The following is a 15,378-nucleotide window of genomic DNA, read 5'->3' as shown; positions in this document are numbered from 1 at the left end:
ACAACACCAGGAATGAGAAGAGAGAAAGGAAAATGTTTTGACTGCCGAAATATATGAGAGGGTGCGAGTTCGGTGAGTCGAAAGTCGCTTCCGCTGTGTCGCTCAAGTGAGTTCGTTCATCGTTTTTGCGATGTGTTTAGTTGAAGATGCCTTTCTGCTGCTGTTCATGATGCTGCCGATGGCTTACGCGTCAATCTCCATCCCCGTCCCCATTCCTACGCTGTTGTTCAATCCCATGCCGATTCCGAGGTTCATCGGCTGGGCACAGAGGGTCTGCAGAAGCGGGAGGCCTGATTCAACTGGGTTCGCTCCCAGTATGTTCTGGGCTCCCATCGGTGCCATGCCGTTGTGAAGCGGTCTGTCGGCGGCATTCAGGATCTGGGTGCCCTCAAAGACAATGGGAGATGAACGGAGGTTCATGAGGCACCTTTCCCAGGTTGAGCCCACGAGCTGTGCTTGGGTGAGGTCATCGTTGAAGAGAAAGAAGGCGGATGCGTTCGCCATTCCCACCGGCGTTGTTGGCCGCGCCGTGACGAGATAGGCATTCAATGCCCGATTCTTCAGGAGGATCTGTGAATCGCCCAGATACGCCGCGAACTGTCGATCAATATACTTCTTCCAGCCGCGCACCGCAGCGGCCATGTCCGAATCATCAGTTGCGATCCGCTGCCAGCTAATTCCGAGGAGACGGGTGGCGTCGTCGACAGCAGGTTCTTCGGAGCGGGTACCCACGTTGAGGGTCCGGCGGTTGTCGTCTTGTTGTTCGGTCGAGTGCAGTCTTCGCTGGATGGAGGAGAGAGTGATGTCGTCCAAACTGGGAGCTGATGGATCCAAGCGCTGGGATTTACGACCCGAGGATGATGGGTTGTCGGCACGACGGGACGAGATCGGTGCAGCAGTGGTGACATTTTCGACGTTTTCTTCGTACCATGTGCCGGTTTGGCTTTCGGCCGAGATGGCCATCTTGGTGCGCGGGTTCAGAAGCACCATGCCTTCGCCGTAGATGGGCTCTTCTACCTCCTGCTTTCGGGTTGATGGAGCAGGAGCGGATACCAAGGACATCGGGGTGTTGTTTCCGTTGATGGCTTCTTCGAAGGAGGAATCGTCTCGCGACCTCTTGCGAGATGGTTTGGATGGGAAAAGGTTGTTGGTGGCGGAGAAGAAAGACCTCGACTCTGTATCGGTGAACTTCGGCTGGCGAGGGAATTGAACAAAAGCATGGTCCTGACGAGGGGATAGGACCATCGCCGGGCCATCGGAGAGACTGTTCAGCAGCATTGGGCACATGGTGACTGAGGGTGACTGGCGGCCGAATGGAGCGACTACGAGGATGGAAAAGATCCGACCTGTTCTGTCTGTCCAGTGAGCTAAAAACTATACGCGTGAGCAACCTGTGGATCTCGCGATCCAAGCTGTACCACAATGGCACAGCACCGAGAAGAGGACGAAAGGTGCGTCGCGAAAGGTCGTGGAGGCAGGGAGGACAGGAGGGGAAAATAGAAGGACACGAGACAGGGCTATATATATCAGCTGAGGGTGATGGTGGTGGTATGGTGATGGCGATTGGAGATGAAGAGACGAGATGAGAAGATGGAACGATGGAGATGGATGGGAGAGGGAGAGCTGAAGGGTAGAAGAAAGGAAGGAAGGAGAGAGAAGGAGGGACGGATGGGAGACACGAGGAAGGAAGGAGATGCGCAGCCGGCAAGTGAGAAGCGAACCACGGGTGAATCGGCTAGACGTGGAGGAGAAGAGTGGAAAAAAGAGGAGACAAGGAAGAGACAAGCGGACGCGTGAGAAGAAGGGGAAAGAAGGAGAAGAAGAAGAAGCTGCTGACGGATGCGGACGAGTGATGGCCGTCGCAGGTCTCGGAGCTTCTTGGGATGCGCCTGCGATTCCATTGCGGAGAGCAGGATTTGCCTGCCTCGTTACCACCCATTACCCCAAATACTCCCGTCTCGCCGCCTCTTCGGCGCCTGCCATACCATACCTGACCGTATGAGCTGACAGCCCCACCGGCCTCCGATCGACCCGCAAGGACTCTGCCATTATTGGTCGATGGGCAATCTTCCCGGGCAACGATGCGGTGGGGGCCCCCAGCAGTGCCGGCGGTGATTGGTTCATCCTGCAAGCCCTGTCCGCGCGTCAGCCCTCACAGGAGCCCCTGCCGTCGCCAGAACGAAGGTCATTGGCCGATCCATTGAGCACAAGCCCGGGGCTTTCGATGAGCCTTGATTGGCTCGAGGCTAAGGTCCGCATGGACTGCTGACTGATCACCGACCAGGGCAGGCAGGCTTGGCCGGCTCAGCCAAGGAAGCTAGCCAGAACTTTACCCGGATGGGCAAGGCTAGGCCATCCTGGGCTCAACCTGGAATCCGCCTCCAACAGGAATCGATCACGCGTAAACATGGAAACGGACGTAATTCTATTGGGTCGAACAGGTTACACTCATCACGTAGTAAAAAGATCCTATAGTAACAGTAGAAGGGGAGGAAATCCAAGGGGAATCAAACGAGCAAAGGAAAGGGCGAAAGCGACATCCGACACCAAAATCTCCTGCTAGTTTCACACGTCACAGATGTTCATCGAGCCAAACCGTTTGCCATGCAAAAAAGACCCCCCTCTAGAGCCGGGACACCATGGCAATCGAGAAAGACCGATGTTGGAGAAATGAAGAAGAGGAAACTGTCGGACTCAAGATCCAAGTCGTATCAACCATGGCCTCTGGGCACAGCTGCATTACCTGCATGTGGCCGGCCCAGACGCACCCCGCATCCCAATTCGTGAAGAACTACCCCAGTGAGAAACATTATCTTTATAGCAATATATGGCCATACATATCCAAGTATGGACTGAAAAAGCGAGCGTGAGGGTGAGTAGAACTTTTGACCAGGGGACTTTCCTGTCCCCATACTCTCAACACACGAGCATCAGCCACCTGACTCTCTGACTCACTTCGCACCAGCCTGCCTAATGGCACTATCATTGGGAAATCTGTAGAAAGCTCTTAAACCTTTCCAGCAGTAGCTCCGCCAAGCATTCCCTTGACGCTAGCAACAGACTCGGGGGCGTAGCTAGGGGCCATGGATCCCATGAGAAGGAAGAGAATGAGGACAACGGCCCCAAACACAATGAACTTGCGTTGCGCGGGGTGGTTGACGCCATACTCGGCCCAAGCGCGGTTGGCCTGGCCAGTGTACTCCTTGATCTTGTCACCGCCAAGCTTGTAGTAAACGAGACCGACGAGAGCAACAGAGTAGCCGAAGAACTGAGTAAGGGTGACGGGAGTCTGCCAGATCATCATGGAGGCGATGACCAGAAGGATATCCTTGAGAACACCGCAGAGGGTCATGACGAGGGAAGAAGTCTTGCCGATCTGTACATGGACGTCAGTAATCAGTGATCCGTCTATAAATGGCAATCCGGAGAGGAAGATCCATACCAAGAATACAACAGAGACGTTAAGGAGGAAAGCAACAACGGCATTGGCCAGCAATGTCCACACACCAACGTTGTAGACGTGGTTCATAGTGAGGTTCGGAACCTCGAGGAACAGGGCAGTGACACCGTTCATGACAGCACAGACAGGGGCGAAGTAGTAAAGGGAGACAAGAGGGTCCATCTTGTACTCGGCAGAGCTAAGAAGGCGCTGGACCATGACCAGGCGAGTGGCCTCAAAGACGATACCACCGAGCTGGAAGAGAAATCCGGTGAAGACGAACCGGATCTCACCGAAAGAGGCGATGATGACACCAAGAACAATAATGCTCACATTCATGAGCACCTTGAGGTTGACAGGAGCCATACCCATGCCCCAAGTGGCGAACAGGACAGCAACCGGGGTTGTAGCCTGAGAACAGGTCAGCAAGCAATGACACCCACGCTGGATTGTTCAACTGACCTTAAGCATCTGGATGAAGGCAACACTCAGATACAGATAAGTCACGTTACCGCAAATCAAGCTCAGACTGAAGAACAGACCGATCGGGACAATTGCACGGAGGTACACCCGGCCAGTCATCTTCACGGTTTTCCGTCCGTCGAGCAGAGTTGTGGTGCGGGCAAGAAGCTGGGTCATGAAGGTCGCGAATGCCAGATGCCATGTTGTAAGAATAATAGCTAAAGAAACATTAGAGCTGTAAGATGGGCACGCAAGAGATTGAAGAACATACGGAAGCCTAGAAGGTAGAGAGAATGCGATTAGTTATGTGGTCGATTGATCAAAATTTATAAGTAGAAACGACTTACGGAACTGAGCATAATCGAGGATATGCTTGTTGAACAGAATGACGCTGGAGCTCAAGGTAATCCAGACACTGGTCTTGTCTTAGTACTTTGTTCTCACTTGCCAGGTCCATGCTAGCGATCCAGGGCGACTCACCCGACATAGACAGCAGGGTGAAATGCTGCCTTGGGGGGCTCCGTCTTATCGACGGCGGGATTGACGGTGGGCAGGGTAGGCTCCGGACGAGAGACCTCTCCAGAGGTCCTCACTTTTTCGCCTTCGGACATTGTGAAGGTGCGAGTCTGATCCGATAAAAAGCGTTGGAAGTCGAAAGGGCGCGGCCGCAGAAGGCTGCTTTGTCCGAACTTGGCGGAGGCCAGGGGTGAAGGTTATCAAGAAGCGGCGGGAGAAAAAAAGGATAGGTGGTGGTAGCGAAGGTGGGATGGTCAAGAAGCCTGAATGAGGGGAAACGAGTGAGACAAGAGTTGGACGGAGAAAACGACGGTAAGGGAGAGACTGAGAAGAGAAAGGTGTGGAATTGAAGGGCCAAGGTGGACGAGGAGGGGAGAGGGAGAGGGAGAGGGAGAGAGAAGGATGAGAGTCCGTCGAGGTGATTTTCTCTCGGGTACGGAGTAAGCAGCAGGGTTTCGGGCAGGAGGACGTACGGCTTGTTTTGTTGGATCGCAGACGCAGAAGCGTGAACGCGGCACGGGAAGAACGGTCAGAGTAAGATTATTTAGGGGGGGCAACAAGAGCAGGAGACGAGCAGCGACTGGAGACTTGGGACTCGGGAGAGACTGAGAGGGACCGAGTGAGGGACCGGCGACAAGATGGTGGCCCGGGGCGCGATATGTCGTTCGTTGGATGGTTGGCAAGCTTAGGGTACTTAGTCTTGACCGTCAACTTACATACTGCACTAGGCCTTAGTTAGTCTCCTCTGGACCCGGTCTTGAACTCCCCCAAAGTTTAGCGGCTGGCATGCATTTTACTCACTTACGGCCGACTTCCACAGACCACGACACAATGGATGGATGGGGGGGAAGGGAAAGTGGGTGGTGGGGGAGGGAGGAATGAACCGGAACCAGAGTCAGGACGATGATTCCATCGCCTTGCCTATCACCCTCGCCTGCCTTGCCTATTTAATTACTACGGTGTACGTACATTAAATCTGACTGTCTATCTACTCCGTGCTCAACTGTATAATGACCGTTCTTTTCTCTCCTTTCGATTTATTTTTAATGTCTATGACTTGATCCCCTACATCCGTAACTGAAGAATATAATTAGATGCCATTCTTACCACATCCAGTCGGCTATCTACCCCATGGCCACCACAGTTGAAACACCACCAGTGGTTCTGACGGGCGGTTTCGTGTTCTAGGCTGGGAGACAAGCCCATGTCGGTGGAGGCCGAGTGGAGCGACGAGGGGCGAGAAAAAATAGCGGGCTGGGTCCCGGCATATTAAAATATTAAATGCTGATAGTCTTAGATCGAGACCAGAAGTTCCCCCCCCCTCCCCCATGGTTAGGTACCGTATTGGTAATCACCATACGCTGATGGTGCTTTCACTTGCTTGCAGACACCAGTGGTGCAGTATGGGTACCGTACTCCGTATAGACACACGTAAGAATGATTATCGTCTCCTCTACTCCCCTCCCCTCCCCGTGTTAGGGATTCCGAGGACTTCTTCGGTTCTTCTTATCATCGACGGTCAGAGGGTGTTTTTTACTGCAAACGTCATGAGGATATACTTCCGACCGTTCCCATCGTCATTGACCAGAACCCGTTTCATCATACTAGTATGTATGCTCGGACCTCGCCTTGATTGCGTAGGATATATTAATCTAAGGATATTGTTGTCTTGTTATTCCAATCTGCAGGTGGATTGCCATCCTTGAAACCATCTATCGGTGCAGCCGTGGGGCGAGGCGACTCAAGTGTTCATCACTCTCGTGGCGACTGCTAGCGAGCGCCGGTGGTTGGTGTCAATCTCCAGGTCCCCACCGCCGGGCAGCCAGTCGTAGATAGTCAATGGTCGTTGCCCCTTTTCCGTCTGCTCTGGATAGTGAATATTATTATTATTATTATGGAGCCCCGAACGACCTTCCTTGGTCGGCAACGCCTTCTCTTTTTTCGCCCATTGCCTTCTTTTTCTTTTTCTTTTTTGGAGGGGGGAAATGGCCAATCGCATATTGTAGCCCAAAAAGCCGATAGGGCGTCCAGAGTTCATGCTTTGATAGTACCATAGGTAGATCGTAGGATGTCCAGTAGATAAGTGCTCCATTCAGACCCTTTTCCCCCCGAGACTGCTCCGAGTTGATCGAATTGTGTCAGATAAGAAAGCAAGACGCTGATTGAGGGAGAGGGGGGAACGGACACATCAACCGCGACTGCAACAATCAGTGTTGATCAAAATTAACGCCGGCTTGTTTGGTGCAGGATGCATTACGCAAGCAGCCCGCTAGCCAAGCACTGTCTTACCCGCCTTCAGCGGCCACTTGTCCATAGCGCCGCCGCAAAGGTCCCTTGCCGGTGGAGAATGCGGCGATCTGATGGCTGAGAGCCTGACGCCATCACCATGGTTCAATGGCGTTCAGAGGAAATGGTACGACGGAGCCGTCCTGCGGTTGCCCGTTCCCTCAGGGACTCTTCCCAGACCCACGAGGGTCCGGATAGTTCTGTCGTATGGAGTCCCGTTCGGATGAGGCCCATCTTTCGGGACGAGATCACAATGGGAATTGTTGGTTCGATAATGTTCGGTGGTTGGCGTTTCTCAATCTGCCACGGATTGGGGTTCCGTCAAGGCAATCGAGCGTCCAAGCAAAGTTCTTACCATCACTACTGATTGATTGCGCGTCTGTCAGAATTAAGGGCGTTGGCAACAGGGCCAAATCCAAAGTACAGGGGGCGAAAAATGAAGCTTTTGTTAGTGCCTTTGGTCCCTTAGGCCCTGGGTGGGTGAGAACTCCATCGGCTTGCATCTCGGATCCCAGACAGGTTAAACTGATAACCGTTGTAAGCGCTTTCTGGAAAAAGATCCTCTCTGTCCTGCCGTTCTGAGAAGGGCAATCGGTGGAACCAGTCAAGCGTTGCCCGGCTCATGGGTTCACTGCCCGGCCCAAAATCAACCCTGACGTGACAAGAGGGTCGAATAGGGGATGATCCTGTTGCCGATGCTCGCCGTCGACGTCCCCCTTGGCCAGTCAGATCACGTCGATGGTGTACTTGGTCGTAGGTAGTACCCGACAGGCTTTTGTCCTGCCCGGGTGTACGTACACCACGGATATACAGCACCTAGATTGGTTGCTAGCTGCCCTTCAGGATGGAGGTTGGATGATGATCTGACCATCAGTCGCAGGGGACGATGCACCTCCAGAATACTCCGTGCTCCCATACCATATTGAGATTTCGTGGCCTTGAGCTGGGAATCTCAATATGACTAACTGCAAGCCATATATCGTATAGACCCCGTGATTCCCCAATCGATAGGATATTGATAGGCATCTATCTAGTATACTGTACTACTGTACTACTGTATCACTGTAACTACATAGAACCCTCGTGGGGTGCACAAGATGCGTGGCCGACTTGCATTACTGTTTTAGGAAGTTGCCAACCGTCACTCCGCCAGGATGGAGTTGGATGGAGTTGAATGGACGATGGAGTACTCCGTATGGAGTATGGGAGTAGTATAGGCTGGGACTATCTAGATACGGAGTACGGAGAAGGGACTCTTAGCCAAGTGGGAGCAATGCGCATGCATTCCACCGTACCTACTCCGTACCTATCTAGCCCCTGGCAGGCCGGTGCCTGCCGAGAAATCGCCATCGATCCCGTATCGCGGTATTCTTAGAGCTTTGACACTTGGACTCTTAGGGAGATGCTGCATTCAGATGTGATGATAAGCAGTGAATCGGGACCAATCGTACTATCGGACCCTACGGAAAATTGATTGATGCGTATTTAAAGTCTGGCTGGGTGCAGTTGGATCATCGGTTACTATTCTTAAATGTCTACGGAGTATGCATACGTAAATAGGCCTGGATTGCCTGGCTGGGATGCAACAAAAACTAATAAAGAAAAAGAAAAGAAAAAGCAGCAAACGCGCAGATGGCGCAAGGAAAGGCGTACAGTGGTACACAGTAGTAGTATCAATAATATGTACTGTGTAGGTAGTAGTGGGCAGGCCAGGATGAATCGGGCCTGCCGACCCATGCGTTCTCCAGGCGTTTAAGATGAGGGATGATTTGGATTGATTGGGGTTGGAAATTAGCTTTGTCCCCTTTGCCCCTTTTCCAAGGCTCCGCGACTGGGGCGGCGCCGACACGAATTAATATTAATATTAAGATGGATTTGTCCTAGTGGCCTTTTTTTGGGGAATTCCGAGAATCCGATTGATTGATCTGTTAGGGCCCAAACTTGAAACCGACTCCCAGCGCCCCCCACCGCTTTGCTTGTCACGTTTCGCCTTCCCGACCGACGGCCACTGATACACCTATACCTTTCGGCCTCTCCCGTGCTCTCCTCCTCCCTTTCTCGCCTTCTTCCTCTTCATCAACCCCTCCCCTCCTCTCCCTCTTATAATACTGCAGTCTCCTGCAGCTTCACGGCTTGTCTTCTATGCTTAGCCTCGCCCGCAGGACTTTGAACCGCGTCCCCAGCTTTCAGGATATTCTACAAGGCAGGATGACCCACCCCGATATGTAAGGAGTGCCCCCTCCCCCGACAAGCTTCCTTCTCGACCAACTGCCCGTGAAGCATCTACTGACTGCTGCCTCTGTGCTTGTCTTCAGCTCCGTCGACGTTCTCGTCATTGGTGCCGGCCCTACTGGTCTTGGTGCCGCGAAGCGTCTCAACCAGATCGTACGAATTGCACGCCTACCGCTTACAATGCTTCGAATACTAATTGCTGGGTGTAGGATGGCCCCTCTTGGTTGATCGTTGACAGCAACGAGACCCCCGGTGGTCTTGCTTCCACCGATGTCACTCCCGAAGGCTTCGTATGTTCATCCTGGCAGCGCACGAATTGGCAGACAATGACTGACGGCAATTGCAGCTCTTCGACGTTGGTGGTCACGTTATCTTCTCTCACTACAAGTACTTCGATGACTGCATCAACGAGGCCCTCCCCAAGGACGACGACTGGTACACCCACCAGCGTATCTCCTACGTTCGCTGCCAGGAACAATGGGTTCCCTACCCCTTCCAGAACAACATCTCTATGCTTCCCAAGCATGAGCAGGTCAGGTGTATCGACGGCCTGATCGACGCTGCTCTCGAGGCTCGCGTCGCCAACACCAAGCCCCAGAACTTCGACGAGTGGATCGTGCGCCAGATGGGTGTTGGTATCGCTGATCTTTTCATGAGACCCTACAACTTCAAGGTTTGGGCTGTGCCTACGACCAAGGTAGGTTATCGAAATCATGAGCCCTGTGACAAGAGTCCCGAGGTGCTGATACTTGCGGGTTTCTAGATGCAATGTGCTTGGCTGGGTGAGCGTGTTGCTGCCCCCAACGTCAAGGCTGTGACGACCAATGTCATTCTCAACAAGACCGCTGGTAACTGGGGTCCCAACGCTACTTTCCGTTTCCCCGCCCACGGCGGTACTGGTGGTATCTGGATCGCCGTCGCAGACACTCTCCCCAAGGAGAAGACCCGCTTCGGTGAGAAGGGTAAGGTTGTCAAGGTCAATGCCAACAACAAGACCGTTACCTTGGGTGATGGTACCACCGTCGGCTACCAGAAGCTGGTCTCCACCATGGCCGTCGACTACCTTGCTGAGCAGATCGGCGACCAGGAGCTCGTTGGCCTCACCAAGGAGCTCTTCTACTCTTCCACTCACGTCATCGGTATCGGTATCCGTGGTGAACGCCCCGAGAGAATCGGTGACAAGTGCTGGGTAAGTTATCTGCATTTGACCAGAAGCAAGATGGAATTTGGACTAACTCTGTCGCCTTCAGCTATACTTCCCCGAGGACAACTGCCCCTTCTACCGTGCCACTATCTTCTCCAACTACTCCCCCTACAACCAGCCCGAGGGCTCCAAGAAGCTGCCCACTCTGCAGCTCGCGGATGGCTCCAAGCCCCAGAGCACCGAGGCGCAGGAGGGTCCTTACTGGTCCATCATGTTGGAGGTTTCCGAGTCTTCGATGAAGCCTGTCAACTACGAGACTCTGCTGGCTGAGTCTATCCAGGGTCTCGTCAACACTGAGATGCTGAAGCCCACCGATGAGATCGTGTCCACCTACCACCGTCGCTTCGACCACGGTTACCCCACCCCGTCTCTGGAGCGTGAGGGCGCTCTTACCAAGATCCTGCCCAAGCTTCAGGAGAAGGACATCTGGACCCGTGGCCGCTTCGGTAGCTGGCGCTACGAGGTTGGTAACCAGGACCACTCGTTCATGCTCGGTGTTGAGGCTGTGGACAACATTGTCAACGGCGCTGTCGAGCTGACTCTCAACTACCCCGACTTCGTCAACGGCCGACAGAACACCGAGCGGCGTCTGGTTGACGGCGCCCAGGCTTTCTCCAAGAACAAGGCGCAGTAAAGGTTGCAGCATTTAGAGAACTTACATGGGTTTTAATTTTTTGAATGATTCCAGGGGGCAAAAGATTTTATAGATCTGATTACGATCAACGGGAGCCACTTTGCTTTTTTCTTCTTGTTCTATCTACTTAACCTATTTACCCACTTTTTGAAAGCGATGTATGGCAGATGTGTTTGCTGGCCCATTTTGTGATGCGTATCATCAACTTCTTTCTACACCTTTACTCTTTTACATGAGACCATCTTAGACATGAATAGATGTTGCTATTTCAACCCCCGTTTCCGATATATGGTAGAAGCTCTCCCACAGTCCTTTCTGTACTGATCCTGCTCTACGATGCCAGTATGACCATCCAGTGTAGATCCCTCCTGGCAGATGAAACATGTGCCAAGTGAGAGAAGTCTAGCTCAGCTTATATCGCGTGCACTCTGCAGGCTGTTTCTATTTCCGCCTCACTCCTAGCTCGTCATGGAAATGTGATCTATAATGAATGGCAGCTAGGTCATGTCTCAAGCCCGTAGATCCATCCCATGAGCAGCCTCCGTCGAAACCCGACCACTCATGTCGCCCACTGGCCCGGCCCTTTCCTTTTCTGTCTCTCGCTAACCGCGCAGTGCTTACTCCATAGTACACGTCGTACGGAGCATGCAGGCCTGCAGGTAGTATCCATTTTAAATTTCTCACGGCTCCCAACAAACCCACTTGATCTCGTAAGGCTGAGTGAGGGACGGATGGGGGCGGCGCATCGGGACTTTTTTTTTTTTTTGTTACTACGTAATGAGGGGCCCAGCGAGTGGTGCGCAGTAGTCTTCAGTACTATGTAGCATGAACTGTTAGGTTGGATGGAAATACTACTAATAGATTTTCATATTTTAGTAGTTGGCCAAGAACAGTGAAGAGATATATCATGGTCCCTAGTAGTACTAGATCGATAAGAACCATCTACATTATGAAGAACGTCAATCGTCTGTCTAGACAGACAACCGGATGATTCATCAATATTTAAAAGGATATGGAACTGCCTACTCACTATCTACTAGATATCCCGTACTGTGTATGTGTAGGTCTGTGTATACAACTGCCTACTTAGGCAAGAGACAAGCTCGCCCCGTACCGTACCAAACCAAACATACGGTTTCCACTTGCCAGCCACTCAGGCAGGGCGGGCCCCCCGAAACGGCTAAGCGCGGGGGGGGGGGGGGGGGCGGGCGCCGCCAGTCAGGGGGCACCAAAAGGGACTAGCGGGCTGGAGCAGGCCGCGTAAGTGATGGAGACCTGGAGTCGTGCAGAACCCGCCGGCGCGGGAGGAACTTAAAAATAGATGGATAGCCAGCCAGCCAGCTGGTCATCATGGATGGCGATCAACTGGGTCGGAATGACGATGACGATGGCGATAGATAGACATGGGCGATGGTGATGGCCTTGTTTCAAATAAAGGGGCCATGATGATGGTGACATGGTTTAATATTCACATATTGTGTAGTATCTATGTGGTGTAATTCATGATTAATACTCCGTACATAGTTCGGTCATGACCGCCGGCGGCATTGTAACCTTGTCATCGACTCGATCGGTTTCAGCCTTATCGAACCGTCGAGCTGCATCTACTATGCTAAGTAAGTCCCAGGAAACTTGGGCCCGGAGAATTCGGCAGTTGGGATTCGACCGTTCTACAGTCTACACTCTTACCTACAGTCGAGAAGATAGTCGACAGCTGATACTGAGAGGGATGACGAATAACCTCACGCGATCCCCACGGTCATTGGATGTGGCCACCACTCCGCCCCCCAGGCTTGACGTCCCCCTCCACGCAACTGGCTGAGGCAATGGCTGAGCCCTGCATATTGTACGAAACCCATCGAGGCTGACACCTCACAGGAATGGATCCTTAAGCAGTCAAATTATAATTAGAGGTTCGGTCTTCTCGGTACGGGTCAAAATCTCCGCGGCAGCAAGGAGGTCAACGTATCATCACCCATCCAGTCCTTCCCTCACTGCCTTCTCTGCTGAGTGGCGATGAAATCACCGAGTGCCTGTGCATTCAGACGCCCCCCACTGCGGATGACATGCTTCTATCCCCCTGTTGTCATTCACAGTCTTCCTCCACCAAACACGCCATCGAAATTGGCAACGGTCCGCCTAGACCCTCGGGAACCCCAGAATCGATCCGATGTCCTCGAACCCATCCTCAGTGTTGTCGTGGACTTCATCCAACATGAAGTTGATGTAGGTTTGGAAATCTCTGGCCTCCACTAGCCGCGGGTGGACCGACGCTCGGTTCTATCCAGATGTTAGCGGTGGCCAGCGCAGGAGGCTACATGAGAGCATACGTACATCGCCATGTGGACCTGCCATTCTTCCTATACCACCTTGCACCGGTGGGTTTACAGACGGTATAGAAGCAACTGCATTGGCTCTACTGGCGTTCTGACCCCTCTGGACGTACGCCATCTGGGGTATATCTCGAAGCAGCCCTGAAATGGTGGGCGCCTCCCGCGCTGTGGGCCTTCTCCGAGTCTCGTTCCCACGATAAAGATTACGTTGGTGGAATCTCTGTGGCTGACGAAGAGCATTAGACCTACAACTCTCTATTGCCTTTCAGGGATCTGCACCTACCTCCGTCGGGGCATTTCGCGGGCCATTGAAAGCCTGATAGGGGACTGCTCCTTCATAGATTTGCGCAGGTAGTAGACGAACAGGTTCAGTCTGTGTACCACGCGAAATCACCTCTCCAGAAGACTTGCTCCCGTTAGTTCAGTCATCTAATGCACAATTTCAGGTAGCTGGGTCCATACCCTTCGAGTGGGATTAATCTCATCTGCTTCGGTGGACCTTGGTCTAGCACCATCCTGCAAATGAGTGGCGGCAGCTGCTGAAAGTCTCCCAACGTCTGTGCCTGAGCCTTCAACAGGGCCATGATGGTGAACAGTAGCAGACCCCAGCGAAGAGGGACTGGTCCGCTGGCCGCGTGTCTTTTTGGCCAACTTATTCGCACCACCAGCCATTTCGACTAGCTCCAGCGTTGCCTTGGTATTCAGGAATGTGCGCGAAGAAATCCTAACTGATAGTGTGTCTTGCGCAATGGGACTGATACATGTGGACCATAAACGGATCTCCAGATCGAGGTTCGAACTGAGTCCTAGATGCTGTGTTTTCGTACTAGAGTACGCCTGTCTCAGATTCTCTAAAAATAGCTGGGTTAGATCCCGTTGTTGGCGAGAGCCAAGAGTTGTGTCTGGAACTCACCTGCTGCGTGCCTCTCTTCATGTACTTGTGAGGTGCCTATTATAAGCAGAGGGCTGGTGGTGAGTCCGGAGCCTATAAGAAGTGCTTCCCGATTCGGTTCTAGGGCGTGAAGGTGAAGTGGGCGGGGAATCAAGTGATGGGGCGAAACACTGAGATCCTTCCCCACGTTCTTCCAGAAAAAGTCCTCTGGCAGTTTCGATAATACGTTCGCTGTGATGAAAGGCTGGCCTGCCAGTGAATGACGCTGCGGCCATTCAACGCCCCGCTCTTCCGACAATCGGCTGACTGGCTGACTGCTACACTCCTTCCAGGAGGTCTGATCATTCCTGGTCGCCCACTGACTCTCATAGAATGTCTTTGCGTTCGTGCCTGATGCAATTGCGCTTGATGCCAACCTGGACCCTTGGGTGCCTAATGAGCCGGTGGTTCCAGTGGCTCGGACCTGACCTTGCACCACGACGGGCAATGAAATCACCGGCTCATTGAACAGTGACGATGCGCCAGAGGGGCTACCTTCTCTATCTTGGCCAGCTTGCGAGGAACCTTGACTGGGAAAACCCGGGCCGGAGCTGCAGAACGAGCCTGGCGAAGAGAGATTGAACGGGGTGAACAAGTCCGAACCTATGAAGGCTAGATCATCATCGCTATAGTTGTCCTGGTCCAGAACTTGACGATGCCACTCGGCCATGTTTGCATGGCGAAGAAGCAGCCTTTCCAGATGGTACCGGAGATCCTCGTCTCCCAGAGCGATGCGTGTAGGCCTATATCTAATCATGGTAAGTGGTGGAGGGCTTACTCGTTTGGCTATATCTGGAATGAATGGACGAGCCGCTGGGGTAAACAGCTATATCGGTATTTCCTTTCTTGAGAGATGCAAGCAGCTATCGATGTTTGTTACGAGCGAACCACTATGGCTGGTGGGAATGAATCCGGTGGATTGACGGAGGGCATCCACGAGCACCGTAGAAAGGGCAAGTGCGACGGATGATAGACGTGATTAAGAGATCCCCAGTACTTGTATGGGTATAATACTACTCCTAGTCCTCCCCAATTACTTTATTACAATTACCGAAAAGATCGACGAATCGAAATGGGGAGGATGGAGGATGTATAGAAGGCGCCGGGATAACGGGCAACAATGGGATTGTGTATAGCGGCATTATTGGGCCAAGGCAGCAACAGTAGGCCGAGCATTGTCCAAGGGACAGGGCTCTTGAGGGAATTTGGATCTACATCTCCAGGGAATCAATCGGATGGCTGTGGCTAGGATGATCCATCGACCAGGCTGCATTGCTTGGACTGCAGGATAATTATAACCCGATTTGATAATAACAATTAGTATATAATACATACTATGAT

The 15,378-nt window shown here is 52.7% G+C and overlaps 4 protein-coding genes across 4 annotated transcripts; 1 reads left to right on the top strand and 3 right to left on the bottom strand.

The window, feature by feature from the left end:
• Positions 1–89: 89 nt before the first annotated feature.
• Positions 90–1,490, bottom strand: BO94DRAFT_156234 (uncharacterized protein). The gene has a single exon (XM_025605843.1). The coding sequence runs from the start codon at positions 1,285–1,287 to the stop codon at positions 184–186; it is 1,104 nt and encodes a 367-aa protein (XP_025465182.1). The 5' UTR covers positions 1,288–1,490; the 3' UTR covers positions 90–183.
• A 1,517-nt stretch (positions 1,491–3,007) lies between these two features.
• On the bottom strand, positions 3,008–4,512 carry glfB (UDP-galactofuranose transporter; the record flags this gene model as incomplete). Its single annotated transcript, XM_025615853.1, has 6 exons — positions 3,008–3,376; positions 3,443–3,850; positions 3,902–4,119; positions 4,173–4,178; positions 4,249–4,316; positions 4,382–4,512. 6 exons carry the CDS (start codon positions 4,510–4,512, stop codon positions 3,008–3,010), a joined length of 1,200 nt encoding a protein of 399 aa, XP_025465181.1.
• A 4,226-nt stretch (positions 4,513–8,738) lies between these two features.
• On the top strand, positions 8,739–11,012 carry BO94DRAFT_537193 (protoporphyrinogen/coproporphyrinogen oxidase). The gene is made up of 6 exons (XM_025612213.1): positions 8,739–8,928; positions 9,019–9,088; positions 9,145–9,225; positions 9,282–9,632; positions 9,699–10,124; positions 10,186–11,012. The coding sequence occupies exons 1-6, from the start codon at positions 8,846–8,848 to the stop codon at positions 10,771–10,773; spliced, it is 1,599 nt and encodes a 532-aa protein (XP_025465180.1). The 5' UTR covers positions 8,739–8,845; the 3' UTR covers positions 10,774–11,012.
• Positions 11,013–12,912: 1,900 nt separating this feature from the next.
• BO94DRAFT_587775 (uncharacterized protein) lies at positions 12,913–14,707 on the bottom strand (the record flags this gene model as incomplete). Its single annotated transcript, XM_025615852.1, has 5 exons — positions 12,913–13,053; positions 13,108–13,332; positions 13,390–13,512; positions 13,569–13,957; positions 14,020–14,707. 5 exons carry the CDS (start codon positions 14,705–14,707, stop codon positions 12,913–12,915), a joined length of 1,566 nt encoding a protein of 521 aa, XP_025465179.1.
• Positions 14,708–15,378: the final 671 nt, after the last annotated feature.

Source organism: Aspergillus sclerotioniger (assembly GCF_003184525.1).
Source record: "Aspergillus sclerotioniger CBS 115572 chromosome Unknown BO94scaffold_22, whole genome shotgun sequence".
NCBI lineage: Eukaryota > Fungi > Ascomycota > Eurotiomycetes > Eurotiales > Aspergillaceae > Aspergillus > Aspergillus sclerotioniger.
Note: the sequence above shows the minus strand (reverse complement) of the source record. Positions and strands in the feature narration are given on the sequence as shown.

Coding starts and splice junctions, on each gene's coding strand:
- BO94DRAFT_156234 (XM_025605843.1), bottom strand. CDS start 1,287: ATGTGCCCAATGCTGCTGAACAGTCTCTCCGATGGCCCGGCGATGGTC.
- BO94DRAFT_537193 (XM_025612213.1), top strand. CDS start 8,846: ATGCTTAGCCTCGCCCGCAGGACTTTGAACCGCGTCCCCAGCTTTCAG. Junction 9,089..9,144: donor CGAAGCGTCTCAACCAGATC/GTACGAATTGCA, acceptor TGCTGGGTGTAG/GATGGCCCCTCTTGGTTGAT. Junction 9,633..9,698: donor GGGCTGTGCCTACGACCAAG/GTAGGTTATCGA, acceptor GCGGGTTTCTAG/ATGCAATGTGCTTGGCTGGG.